The following is a 14,285-nucleotide window of genomic DNA, read 5'->3' as shown; positions in this document are numbered from 1 at the left end:
TAACACAACAATATATATATATATATGTATGTGTGTGTGTATGTATATGTATGTATATATATATATATATGTGTGTGTGTATATATTTATATATATATATATATATATATATATATATATATATATATATATATATATATATATATATATATATATATAAATACACACACACCCTGATCAGGCATAACATTATGACCACCTTGTTTCTACGCTCACTGTCCATTTTATCAGCTCCACTTACTATATAGGTGCACTTTGTAGTTCTGTAGTTTTTAAACACCTCAGTGTCCCTGCTGGACTGAGAATAGTCCACCAACCAAAAATATCCAGCCGACAGTGAAGGACTAGAGGATGACCAACACAAACCGTGCAGCAGCAGATGCGCTATCGTCTCTGACTTTACATCTACAAGGTGGACTGACAAGGTAGGAGTGTCTAATAGAGTGGACAGTGAGTGGACACAGTGTTTAAAACCTCCAGCAGCACTGCTGTGTCTGATCCACTTGTACCAGCACAACACACACTAACACACCAACACAGTAGTGCATCCAACTCTTACTTTGAGGTGAATTTTTAGGTATTAGTTTAATCCATACTGTTAATTTTCATTCGTTAGCAGGGGATCTTTTAGTCATTAATGGAGCAACACAGAGATTTTTAATCCCTTTGTTTATGATAAGCGATCAGAGCTGTAACGTGTTGAATAGCTGTGAAAGCTGTAACTGGAAGGGAGGAAACTAACTTTGCCATAAATCGAGGCAGTGAAACTAAAGCCCACCTGTCACTGCGATAAGACTGTAATTGCTCTTGTAGTGAATTTCCTATTTAGGGAAAAGACTCGTTCCCTGGGGTTAGATTCGTGTAAACTGGACAGAAAGACGTCAGTTTTAATAGGCTACAAAAATGTAACCACAGGGCAAGCTAGAGCTCTGCAGCTCCGTCAGGGTGTTTCTTTTCTGATTAGGCCGCTATGTATTTAATACACATTTGATCTGATGATTTAATTAATAAAACCTCGATATCAACTCATTTTATGATTATTTAAGGGGTTTAAACTGTCAGACGCTCTGCTCCCCAGTTTCTCATAGAAATGTTACTCGGCGCTTGACTCATCAGTGATTCATACTGTCGAAACGATTCCTTTCAATAAACCGGTAGAACCGATTCACAAGTCGCAATGATTTAAACTGTATTTAAAGGGGAACTCCACCAAATTTTAAAAAATTCCACATATACTCAAGATTTGAGATATGCACAAGGTAATTAAGAGTGGTTTAATGTGAGATGGTGAATTGTGGGGAAACTTACCGATGCAGATTTCACAGATTTTTTTTTACAGTGGTGGTGATAGGAACCAGGGTCAGGATAGAAACCAGCTGTTAATGTAGCCATTTTTAGGATTAAAAACTAGAGGTGGGCTTTATGACAATGTTTTATCGTTATCGTTACAAATTATGTCCCAATATGCTTTTCTGAGCATATTGTGGATATTGTCAGTGCTTAAAGAACACTGACTACCTACATGTTTCATTACAAATTAGTCCTGCTTTATTGGATTTAGTGGAATGCAGTTTGTTAAACAATGAATAAAAATCATTGTTATTATTATTATTATTATTATTATTATTATTATTGTTATTATTATTATTATTATTGTGTTGTTTTGTTGTTGTAGTTTTAATTGAGGCATTAGAGTTTCTAATTTGTTTGTTCCAACTTACTAAATCTTAGAAAAACTAAATATTGTGATGCCTATCGTGTATCGTCTTGAAGTATCACGATATAATATTTTTGCCACATCACCCACCCCTATTCAGAACCACCAACGAACCTAACACCTTTGCCTTCTGAGTTTTTATATATAATGTTTATGATGGTAAAATAGTCATAAATCTGAAATAACCATCTCATGTAATGATTTTCTGTGAGGGAGCTTTTAGAGGTGGACGTCTGGTTCCTATCACCACCACTGTGAACAATTCTGACTCGGCACGTTTCTCTAGAACGGAGCATTTCGCACAAAACCACTCTAAATCACTTTAGATTTTGATTTTTTCATGTAATTATGCCGAATTTTTGAAAACTCGGCGGGGTTCCCCTTAAATTAGAATGACTAGTTCGATTCATTGAATCACCGAAACAAACAGTTTGAATGAGTCGGTTCTCTGAGCCGAATCGAACCTCCCTGTTTAGCCGTGTCCATCACTCTCAGCAAACACAGTGTGACTGACGTTTGAAGCGCCCCCGCGGGGGGAGAAACTCGGCGGAGCTCGCGCTGCGCTCGCGCCGCGTTCGGGCTGCTTGGCTTGTTATCGCCGCTTTTCACATGTGCAAGTGGAATCATGCCTGCATTCCGCCGCCAGAGGAAGAGAGGAAAGTAAGAGCTCGCCGAAGTTCAGCCTGATATCCCATGTTCCACATGAAGGAGGCTAAGGTAAGGAGAGCACCGGAGAGCGCGCGAGAACCGCGGTTCTCTCGCCAGCTAAATGAATTAACCGTGTTGTCTGTGTTTGTGCTGAGGAGAGTAGCTACTTCAGGCGTGTGATAGAGGAGCGTGAAACTCACTGAGGTAAAAGGTACTTTGACTGGAATAGAAGTTAAAATACACGCTTTAAAACGTTGGTTCTTCAAGGGTTCTTTAGTAAAAGGAAACATAGAACCATTTCAAAGCTTAAATGTTTCTTTTTTTCATGGTGAAACGGTTCTTCAGATGGATGGAGACTGTTGAAGATGGTGCTATGTAGAACCTTTTTGGAAATTGTTTTATATAGCACCAAAAAAGCATAGACAATAGAAGAGCCCCTTTTGGTGTTATATAGAACCATTTTCAAAAGGTTCTATATACACTCATATACAACACACTCTCCGACAGTCTGAAGAACCGTTTCACTGTACAAAGAAATGTTTTAGCATGAAATGGTTTTATATTGAACTCATGGTTCTAAACCGAACCATTCCCTTTACTGAAGAACCATCTTTTTTAAGTGTGTACTGAAAACCAACGTGAGTATCAGGGCAAATACTGAAGTCCTGAGTTGAGTACAGAGCTGAAGTGGGACTAGAATTACTGTGGAGTTTGTGAAGTGCTGTTCTTCTCTTTTGGGGATTTTTTTGCTCAAAATACATTGCTAAAGTTTGAGCAGCTGTGAAGGACTAGAGAGGAACTGAAGAAACAGCAGACATTCATCATAAATATGCTCAAGTATTATTATTTGAAATGTACAAAGCCACCCAAATGTCACTTGTGTACAGAGACCCTAAGGTGACATGGTCATTTTTTTAATAAGGCGTGGCCATGAATTAATACATTGAGGCCACACGTTAAGCTTCTCATAACCTGGGGCCTCAATATATCATTTCATTGCCTCAGTATAGTAATTTTTGACCTCAATATATCAATTCATGGCTTCAATTTTGTAATTTGTTGCCTCACTATATCAATGTATGGCTTCAATGTAGTAATTTGTGGCCTCAATATATCATTCATGGCTTCAATATTGTAATTTGTGGCCTCAATATATCAATTCATGGCTTCAATTTTGTAATTTGTGGCCTCAATATATCAATATATGGCTTAAATTTAGTAATTTATGGCCTCAATATATCAATATATGGCTTCAGTATAGTAATTTGTGGCCTCAGTATATCAATTTGTGGCCTCAATATAGTAATAGTGGCCTCAGTATATCAATTTGTGGCCACGCCTTATTAAACAATAATGAACATATCACCTTAGGGGCTCAGTTCTTATGTACATGGAACTGAGAAATTGTTACTAGCTCTGGTATTTGAAGGTGAATTCAACCAGTCTTTCAAAATTTCTGCTGCCATTCACATGTAAACAAATTCATTCACTGTGGTTTGATATGAAGAGATTCCTTACAGTGGTGGGTGATAGGAACCAGGGGTCACAATGTCTACAGTGTCTAAAATATAGCCATTTTGTTCACTATGCAAAATGAGCAGTGAACGTACACGTGTCTTCTGAGTTTTTATATGTGATGATGGTGGTAAAACAGTGGAAAATCTAAAAAAAATTTAAAAAAGTGAGGTTCTTGAGGTACGATGGCCTGCAGCTATGTCTCTGTTTGGAATGTATTATAAAAATCTGTTTTGAATCAAAACTTTATCGTAAATCCTCACAGCAGCCACAAAATGCAATTTCCATCATTTTTTATTATTTAATCTTTGCACATAGCAACAACAGTAGAGCCACCAGTCATCACACTGCGCCATTATCAGTTCAGATCAAAAGCATATTTCAATAAATTTCAAAGTACAGCCAGCGTAGACAGACAGACAGACAGACAGATAGATAGATAGATAGATAGATAGATAGATAGATAGATAGATAGATATTTTCACCTGTTGTGGAGGTTCCTCAGTTGAACTATGCATTTGTAAAGCCAGCATTTATAAAAGTGTTTTTTACTGGGTTCAGGGTTGTTCATTATGAAGAAAGCTGCAGAGAGACAACAGAGTCCTAGTTAATCTGATATCAGAGTTACTGGGAGAAATAAAGAAGATACAACTACCATAGAATCACGTCTCTGGCGTAGAGATGAGGTACCTAGTTACATTTATTGATTTACATGTCCTTAAGCAATGAGTGAATTTGTACTTACTGATCTTCTTTTCAAATCATAATATTTTTACTTCTGCTCAATTATATTAATGAGTAAAGGAATCTACCTTTTACTCAGTTACATTTTAGCTATTCATATTTAGTTACCAATCCCTTTTTCATTATCTGTACTGCTTTGTGATTGGTCACACCTCTTTGGAGCTTTAGCATTTTATTTTAGACCAAAATAATAATAATAATAATCCCAAAAAAAAGAACAGAACCTAACAATCTTAAGCTTTTATGCTGATAGGTGCTGAATGTAGTAAGAGGTTCCACTGCAGTTTTTTGACTTGATAGTTTTGTACTCTGTTTTCCAGGAGGGTACGTTTACTTTTACTTGAGTCATTATTTTATCCAAATATTAATATTTTTACTTGAGTATGGATTTAGGCTACTCTACCCACCTCTGCTCTGGGATCAGGCAGTGCATTTATAACTATTTTGTAATTCATTGGTGTCCGATCTTATCCGAAAAGGGCCAGTGTGGCTGCACACTTTCATTGCAACATTGCAGGAGCTCACATGAGCACTTGTTTGACTGAGACCAGCCAAACTGATTAACCCTTAAAATCCTATGCATATTACATATTAAGGCTTATTATTTAGTAACTACCTAACTGTTCTTAGGTTATAGAAGTGTGTAATAGAACTTTGGGCCTGCCAGTGTATGCCATGTAAGGTGTTAAGTGAGTAGAATCAGGTGTGCTCCTGCTTGTTTGGAATGGAAACCTACAGCACACTGCTCCTTTGTTGAAAGACTGGACACCTATTGTGTAATATCTTTCTGTGAGGTAGCTTTTAGAGCAGGGTTATTCAGCTCAGGTCATGGAGGGCTGGAGTCCAGTGCAGTTTGGAGGTTTCTCTGCTCAAACACACCTGCTACACCTGGCAATTAACAGATGAGTCAAAACAGGTGTGGAAATCACCAAACTGTTCTGGACTCTGGCTATCCAGGACCAGATTTTTAGAGACGTTAAATGCTTCAGGCGTCTGGTTTCTATCACCACCACTGTGAACAGTTCTGACTTGGTAAGTTCCTCTAGAACAGCGTGTTTCATATCAAACCACTCTTATTGACTTTGTTTACATCTGAACAACTGAATGATGCAAAAACTTTGAATTCCCCTTTAAAAAGCCTGTATTTTCACTCATTTTTAAGTAAAAGAGCTTGATATAGATTGTAAATACTTAGTTTTAAAACTCACTGGTCACCTCACAGTCCATATATAAAAGCTAAGCTGCAAAAACAGCCCATTTTGAATTGACTGTTTTTGTGATGTCACAGAAAACAACCATTTACATATATCTACCTATTCAGCCAGCAGCAGTTTAGCCCTGCATATTCATGCTGTAGTTTTAAATGGGTGTTTTAATCTGCTTTAAGGTGTGTTTTACTGCTTTTTGAATGAGGCACAATAACAAAAAACAGCCTGTTTAATTCCAAAAGATAAAAAGAGGTTGGAAAATGGTTGTGTAAAATGATTTATGACTGTGGTTGGTACATAAAGCCACACAAACATTACAAGTGGACCCCAAGGAAAAAAAAAAATTAAATGCAAGAACAATGTAGGATATGGTACTTTTATGTCAGGGTCAGGGGTCGGCAACCCAAATGTTAAGAAGAGCCATTTTGTCCTTGTAATAAAAATCAAACCACGTTGGGAGCCACAACATTTTATGTCCATTTTACCATCTTTGCAGTAAATATGTCTCAGTGTGTGCTAATGTACTAGTGTAGGATAAAAAACACAGACTTACTGTGCTCTGCTTTAAGCTTTAGCTCAGCTATAGGTGCTCAGCTATAGATGCTTTTCTCGCATCTCCGGCAGGAAACTTTTCCGCAAAAGTAGTAAAGTTTCTTTTAAAAATGTCTCTCAACATTCGACGTTTTACAAAGCGGAAGTCGCTTCTGATTCGCCAGCTTCTTGTTTGAATTCTCCCATTCCACCTTAAATTCAGTTACATTCCACCAGAATATAACTGCTGCACCATTTAAGGTGGAACAAGCAGCTGACTTTTAGTCACTTTTTAGTGTTTTACAGTCTCTCTTTGCAGAATAAACATATCAGGAAACCAGCTGAGTGATTATAAATGCAACGAAGTCCATTCTTCTTTAAATGATCGATGTGTCTCTTAAATCTTTCTCGTTGTCTCTCCGTTAGCTACTAGCTAGGCAAGACTGTTGTCTGCGTTGCTACAGGTGACCAGCAGTCTGTGTGTCAACCTTCAGGGTGAATTAGCAGTTATAGGCTATGTTAACTCCAGTGACCATTTTATGTTAAAACTCTGTTAAAATGATCAGCAGAGCCTTATTTTACCACAAAGGAGGATTATTTTATTTTTACCTAAAAATCTAATTCTGCTGTGAAGCTGCAACAGGGCAGTAAAAGAGCCTCATGTTGCCGACCCCTGGTCTAGGTGGTATTTTTACATTGCTTTTTGCTTTTTTAGGTGACATTAACAACTATTTCTTCACATTTTGCCAGATCGGTGGAAGTGCATGTGTGTTAGTCCTGCTGTTTTCTGGCCTTGTAACCTGTTCTGGTGTGTTTGGGAGCCCTCTGACAGACGATGTGGCCACTTTAGACACGCTGGTAAGTCATAGCTTTCCTACCACTTTTTCGCTGACATTAGAAAATGAAGATCTGGAAAAAAAATCTTTTATTTTACAAACTTTTGTCTCCATTTTTTGTCTCTTGCATCATTTGACAGAGAGAAAATCTTCCAAAGGATTACAAAATTCCCGTTCGTTACATTTCCAAAGACGTGGTGAGTCTGACAGCCACACTGACATGTACTGAAGTATAGTATATGAAGATGCTAGCCACAATTTTTGCTTGCAGTTATAATCACAGGCTTGTTTGCTGGGCCAGAAAGTAGTAACAATGACAGTACTGTATTTCCCATCAGATATCATCTTAGCTACATGCCAGTGCTACCACAAAATTGGCTTTTTATGGTGCTCTTCAGATTTCTTTACATGGATTCTCCTCCTCTGCTGTTTAAGGGAGGTGCATGCTGGCTTCATCTGAACCTGTACCCGCTAGAGATCAGTTTAAAGACCTTAGCTCTCAAGTTTGGCAACCTCTCCTCCAACAGAGAAAATATCACCATATTTATCACCATGCTGCAAGGGCTTCGCTTCACCGTTGACAACGAAGAGCTGGTAATGTACATTTATCATTTCCCACATCCTACTACCTCACTGTGGACTCACTGTGCTCTGATGTTACCCTTTCTGATGGCCAGTGGTGTATATTTGGAATATAGTTGCTACAGTTATGCAGTTATTTATGTATTTAGTAATTTATTCTAGAACAACGTCACATGCAGTTTTATCATCCCAACATTACCAACATTTTTTTTTTTATTTGCACTTCATACATTATAATGGCCTCAAAAAGTATTTGGACACTTGTGCATACTTAAAAATATTAAGTTTGTTGTGCTTCGGCAAAGTGTTCTATTACTATATATCTATTAAAGTGGCTGTTGTGTTGATTATTATGGTTTGAGAAGTTTCTTTGTTGGCACGTTTCCACCTTAGTGCAGTCCAGTTGGAATATTTCTCCACTCTTTCTCTACATAAAGAGTCCAGTTTGATATTATTTTGTAAAACATTTTATTTAAAAACCTAAAGACTTAAATTAAAGTATATTAAAATGCTCTTTTTATCCTCTTTATGATGGCCCCCTAGTAGCCATTCCACAGGTGGAATGGAAATCAACTCAGATTATTAAAATTAATATAATGAAGTAAGATATTTATTGCTTGTAACTCAGATTAACTAGGACACTGTTGGCTGTCAGTGTGTGAAATGTTGTGACTCTGTGTTGAGCTGCTAGTGAGCAATAAGGAGTAAAAGGGGAGGAATGAAAATGATATACACCTCCATGAAGACGGCCATGCAGATATGATATAGGCGTGCAAATGCAGCTTTCTTAATATCAATAAAAACACTTTTATAAATGTTGACTTTCTTGCTTACTTATGTAGTCGAAAAAACTGTTTTGGGTTTGTAAATCATATATATTGCCACTGAGATATGTTTCACCCACGTTATTGAAGAGGGACCTCCAAAACAGGCAGAAATCGTGTTTTATGGCTACTGTAAAGTGTCTAAATACTTTCTTGAGCCATTAAATTCCTGCGCATCTTATGATCAGATGGTGTGTATATATATATATATATATATATGTATATATATATATATATATATATATATATATATATATATTGCTGCTGTCGGAACAAAACCTCATATCTCCATTTGTATTGTTTTTCAGTTTTTGACATAATTTGAAAATACCTGTTGTCCTTTACATTATGGGTGAAGTCCATGATGAATGGACTAAAAGAAACAGCCCAAAATTAATCGGAAAAAAGTCTGGGTCTATTGACTTACAATAAAAGTAAAGTATGTGTTTTTCTTCTCCTGTAAAGTTATGATTTTGGAGGTTTTGTTCCGACAGCAGTGATATGCTCAACTTCAAAAGACAAAGCTCTAGAATAAGCTTCTTTATGTCCTTCCCAGGAGGCAACAATGCAGGCCTTCAAGTGCCATTACCGGAGTGTGAGATGGTCCACCAGACGCTACTTTGGCCATGTTAAAGAGGTTCTTGTGGCGTTTGCCTCGGCACCTCTCCAGTTTCACTGTACCCCTCCCCCATGTCCTACGGTCCCGCCCATCACAACAGGTGAGTCCTGTATGTACACATTCACACACTTTTCTGAAATCATTTGCAGAGTACACCAAGCCAACTTCATAGCAAACACACCCAGTTATAAATTGTGGCTTGAGTGACAATGACACAGCACAAAAACCATCACTGTAATTTGCGTGTTGTACCTCATGCCCATACATGACTTCACACTGACTAAAGGGGTGGTATGCTGTTGTGTCTTGACAGGACAGGATAGCCAGAAGCATGTGATTGACAGAGCGATTCCCGGTCTTTTGGCTTTGCTCATCATCCCCTGTGGTGCCACGTTGGCACTCTTCCTCAGAACAGTTAAGCCTCCCTCTCTGCGCTATGCAGCATTTTGGTATATTGTTTGGTGGAAGTTGGAGTTTAACATACTCCGTATTTGCTCCTCGAACTTTAACACCAGTTTTCTCATTCTTGTAGGTGCTTTGTCGAAAAGTGTGCTGTGCGAGGAGGAGACGTGAAACAGACACGTGCACGTTTCCTGGAGCTGACAGCCCAGAGACGCAAAGTGACCCTGAGGACGGTAGTAGTGCTGCACACAATGACCCTGAATCTTCTTCCCTAAACAAACAATGCAGGTATGGTCTCTTTTCGACAAATCACCACAGAAGCAAATGCTTTCAGTAACAACAAACTAAGTGTTTGTTTTATGTGTTGTAAGCAAGACCTGACAGATGCCTCCTTTTGATTCCGGTTGCTTCCCCTCAGGGTGCAGCAGGATACTTTGGGGTCGGAAGACACGGCAGTTTAATCCAGCACACCTGCAAGAGAGGAACAGAGCTGAAGCATTTGTTGGCAGCCTCTGGCTGGATGTATAAAGTGCATAAAGAAGGGACTCAATAGTACATGGCTCTGTGTTTTTGTCAGAGCCAAGACAGCAACATGGGCAGATGCACAGGACCAAGTGCTCTTATCAAGTGAGAACTTTCTTGGCTGAAACAATTACACATACTTATTTACCATTTGAGCTAAAGCAGTAACGCAAGTTACACAGTGCATAACCTCGCTTGCAAGAAATCCTAACATCTGGAGCCCCCAGCACTGGACTGTGTGACCATCCAGTGAGTGATAAATGATTCTGTGTTTCTGAAGTATGCACACACAGGATGGCATCTTTGAAAACAGACTGGTTCAGCCTGGTGGAACGCTTTGGTGATCCAGCGGCTTCTTCAGGACAGGAAGCGCGGGTCTTTTTGAAGACGCTGCTGGTGGAAGAGGCACATCCGCTGCGATGCCCGCGGCAGGTCTGTCCCTTTGAGGCCAGCCGCTGGAGCTGCAGGCCACGGCTCACAGGATAAATGGCTTTTTTGTGTGCAGTGCCGTCCCTCTTGGGCATGGTGGCTCGGGGCTCACTCCGTGTTGCAGCAAAACACTGCTGCAGAACAGAGAACATGCTTGTCCTGAGGTATGTGCGGTCGGGCCCACTGGACAGCAGCTCGAAGATCTGCTGGGGGATTTCAGCTCATTCATTGAGTTTTATATATGATTTCTGGAGCGACAGGGCTGATGGACTGTCGTTGGTTTGAGTGATGGAGTATGTCGATGGTTATGTTGTCCTTTACAGTGGGTTTTGGATGTTTTTGTGAGGTAGAGATGTGGTAAAATGTATTACACTCAATATAGTAAAGGTAGCGTTACCCTGTGTGGAGGATGTAGTGCGTTAGAGTGAAGGTTAGCCTTTTAGGCTGGCTTTACACAATGAAACTTTCATGCAACTTGAGTTGCTTGAAACCTTTATGAAACTAAATTTGAGTTGCATAATGTAAATTGTCCCGCAATTCATTTGAAACTCAGCCGCAACAGCTGCAATCGTCTCAAATTGGTGAAGCAAGTTTCATGGAGCAGCCAATCAAAACACAGGAAACACAGAAATCACATGATCATATTAAACTACATAATTTTAAATTATTGATTTTACCAGATCAGTGGACAAGGAAATAAAACAGAAGATTTATCAAGCGTTTATCAAGCATGAAATCTTTTCATTTCCCCAGTTTCCTGAGCCATGACAACAAACGTGACACGGCGTATCACAAATTTCACTGATTCACCTACCTAGTGGAGTGATTAAATGAGTTGTGTTAAACTTTGGTTGTTTTTTAATTGCTTTTTGTAATTGTTAGGTTGCACAGAAATTATATTGCATGCAACTCACAACATGCAACTAGTTGCATGAAAGTTTCACTGTGTAAAGCCATATGTGAAGTTTAGATCCACACTGAAGTTCCTGACTCATAACTACAAGACATAAATATTAGTTTCATAGTACTTACCAAATTATTCATAATAGTTATTGGATAATGAGCTTTAAAGGGTCCATGTCCTACATTTTTTAGTATATCCTACATTATATTTTCCCATGAGGTCAACTTATAACATTTGTGTGGGTAAAAATAGACATAATTCATTATTACATGACGACTTTGAAACATCTCTATTCCTTAGAATTAAACAGGCTGGTTTTGTTATTGTGTCTTCAAGACTGATGTATGTAAATGAGCTCTGTTCTGATTGGTTACTCTGTATTGTGCCACATTTAGAAAGCACTCATGGGCCCTTTAAGACTAATATCTGAATAATAAGTCGAAGGGGGTTAGTGTTTTTAAAGAAATTGTCAGTTTTAAATACCTGATGTGTTCTTAGTCTTTAGTGCACTGCTAGTGTTTTGTGGGGACATCTGAGATCATCAGTGAACGGCCCAGCTTCCCCGTCATTCATTTACAGGCTCAACATTTGTCCATAAACCTGAAAAACACTATTACTCAAAACACCCGCATATACATTGTGTGTAACTCACAATTAGGCAAAGGGGAAATTGAGGTTAGAACTCTCTGTCATTGGTTGAGTGTCAGTGAAGCGGCCTGGTAGCCACTGCCCCAGCCTACATCTGATTAACTCTGTAGCTAACAAACACACTTAACTGTCCAGAAACAATCCCACAGACATCTGTGGCGGGAGGAGAAAGAGCTGCTTGTTTTCATGACAATAAGCGGAGAGTCAGAGAGCATGAGAATTGAGGTCACATGGTAAAGATGTCATACCAACATGAGTCATATCCCATAATTTGATTCTCACTTTGTGCATCTGTACTCTGCCTCTGATGATGGCTTTACTCTCAACAGTATGCAGGGGCTGACGTGAATAGTAGAGGACATTAAAGGGGAATTACATGAAATTTTTAGAAATTCTGCTTAGTTAAATGGTTAAGATGTAAACAGATTCATTCACAGTGGTTTGGTGTGAAATGCCCTATTTTAGAGTAACTAACTGAATCAGAATTGTTCACACTGGTGGTGATAGGAACCAGACGTTTAAAGAGTTTAATGCCTCTAAAAGCTCCCTCACAAAAAAGTTATTATGTAAAATGGCTATGAATATGCTATCATCGTTTTCCGATAGTTTGGATATAAGCTTTTGGCTTGAGTTACATGCAGGGCATTCTAAGGCAATATAGTGCCCAGTAAGACTTTTTTCAGAGTTTCTTCTATTTTAATATTTATATTTATATTTTGCTGTTGTCAGAAGAAATACTCATATCTCCAAAATGGTAACCTTACAGGAGAAGGAAAAAACCTTCTTTTCTTTTAATGTAAGTCTATGGAACCAGCCTTTTTCCAAGTCATTTTTGGCAATTTCTTTCGATCCAGACATCATGAAATTTATACAAAATATAAAGGGCCACAGGCATGTTCAAATTACGTAAAAAACTGAAAAACGCCAAAAATGGAGATATGAGGTTTTCTTCTGACAGCAGCGATTTAATTATGTTACATATATAAAAACTCAGACGCATGTAGGTCCACTGGTGGTTTTGTATAGTAAATAAAATGTGTTGTAGACATTGAGACCCCTGGTTCCCATCACCACCACTGTAAAGAAGTCTAACTCAGTAAGTGATGAACCACTTCAAACCAAACCACTCTGAATGACCTTGTCTACATCTCAACTGCTGAAGCTTTGAAAAGTTCAATCAGTGGAATTCCTCTTTAAGAACACAGTACTGGTTAAAATTAGTCAGTGATTCTGTATTGAAAATGCTTCATAGTCCATGACTAGGCTTATTCTGTGCCTGGAAAACTGTAGGCTGTCATATAATGGTGATGTTTTCTCCATCACCATCAAAAGCACCTCCAACAGAGCTTTTCTTTTATGTTTGTAAAGACCCCCAGCACACATGCACACATGCCAAAGCTGTGCTGAGCAATTGCTCACCGAGTCCTGGTATTAGACAGCTGCATTTTCTGCCTAAGAGTCATTCAGGTTTAGGTGGAGTAAGTCTAAAGATGTTTTTTTCCCCAATAACTCATCAGCATTCTCTCTCAAGCGATCAATGCGAGCGCTGTCCACTATTGTCGTAAAGCATGACCTCCTGCTCACGATATATGAGGTCAGTAATGGCAGACTGGCTATCATCAACCGCAGCAAGACTTTAACAAAGAGTCTTCTTATCCACACAGACTTGCCGCTTTTTATGGTGGAGAGAGTGTCATTAGTCATACTTTAGGCTAAGCCCACTCTCCACACACCAACTCAGCTCTGAACAGCGAGGCTACACAGCAGGAAGACTCACATACAGAGCTCGCACCCTCTCTCTCCAGACACTAACAAGCAAAACCGTATGATGCTAACATCATCCAAGTATCTCCTGAGTCAGACTGTAGTGCTGAGTAGAGAAATAACTCAGTGATTCATAAAGATATCCATCTGACATGACTGCAGCATCAAAGCTCATGTGTAAGGTCCAAGAGAGCCAGAACTAAATAGATGAAGGGCAAATGGACATATGCTTTAGAGCATAATTGATTTTAGTGATGCACCGAAATTAAAATTCTTGACCGAAACCAAAATTCAGGACAAGCTCAGAAGAAAACTGATAATTTGCCATTTTATTTATGCTTTTGAATGAACATAATACTGACGATGCTTAATAGGTGGTAAAGCACATCGCC

The 14,285-nt window shown here is 38.8% G+C and overlaps 1 protein-coding gene across 2 annotated transcripts; it reads left to right on the top strand.

The window, feature by feature from the left end:
- The first annotated feature begins 2,265 nt into the window (after positions 1 to 2,265).
- kitlgb (kit ligand b) lies at positions 2,266 to 11,976 on the top strand. 2 transcript variants are annotated; one of them, XM_036577621.1, is made up of 8 exons: positions 2,266 to 2,434; positions 7,114 to 7,221; positions 7,340 to 7,396; positions 7,635 to 7,793; positions 9,162 to 9,324; positions 9,538 to 9,638; positions 9,757 to 9,914; positions 10,045 to 11,976. In XM_036577621.1, the coding sequence occupies exons 1-8, from the start codon at positions 2,411 to 2,413 to the stop codon at positions 10,085 to 10,087; spliced, it is 813 nt and encodes a 270-aa protein (XP_036433514.1). In that variant the 5' UTR covers positions 2,266 to 2,410; the 3' UTR covers positions 10,088 to 11,976. The 2 variants fall into 2 exon arrangements, with proteins under 2 accessions (XP_036433514.1, XP_036433512.1); XM_036577619.1 differs by having other exon boundaries at positions 9,757 to 10,111.
- The last annotated feature ends 2,309 nt before the right edge of the window (positions 11,977 to 14,285 follow it).

This window comes from Colossoma macropomum, unplaced genomic scaffold, assembly GCF_904425465.1.
Source record: "Colossoma macropomum unplaced genomic scaffold, Colossoma_macropomum, whole genome shotgun sequence".
NCBI lineage: Eukaryota > Metazoa > Chordata > Actinopteri > Characiformes > Serrasalmidae > Colossoma > Colossoma macropomum.
Note: the sequence above shows the minus strand (reverse complement) of the source record. Positions and strands in the feature narration are given on the sequence as shown.

Excerpts from the sequence above, each read along its gene's own strand:
- kitlgb (XM_036577619.1), top strand. The coding sequence starts at position 2,411 with ATGTTCCACATGAAGGAGGCTAAG. Across the intron at positions 7,222-7,339 it reads TGGCCACTTTAGACACGCTG|AGAGAAAATCTTCCAAAGGA; the intron begins GTAAGTCATAGC and ends ATCATTTGACAG. Across the intron at positions 7,397-7,634 it reads GTTACATTTCCAAAGACGTG|GGAGGTGCATGCTGGCTTCA; the intron begins GTGAGTCTGACA and ends CTGCTGTTTAAG.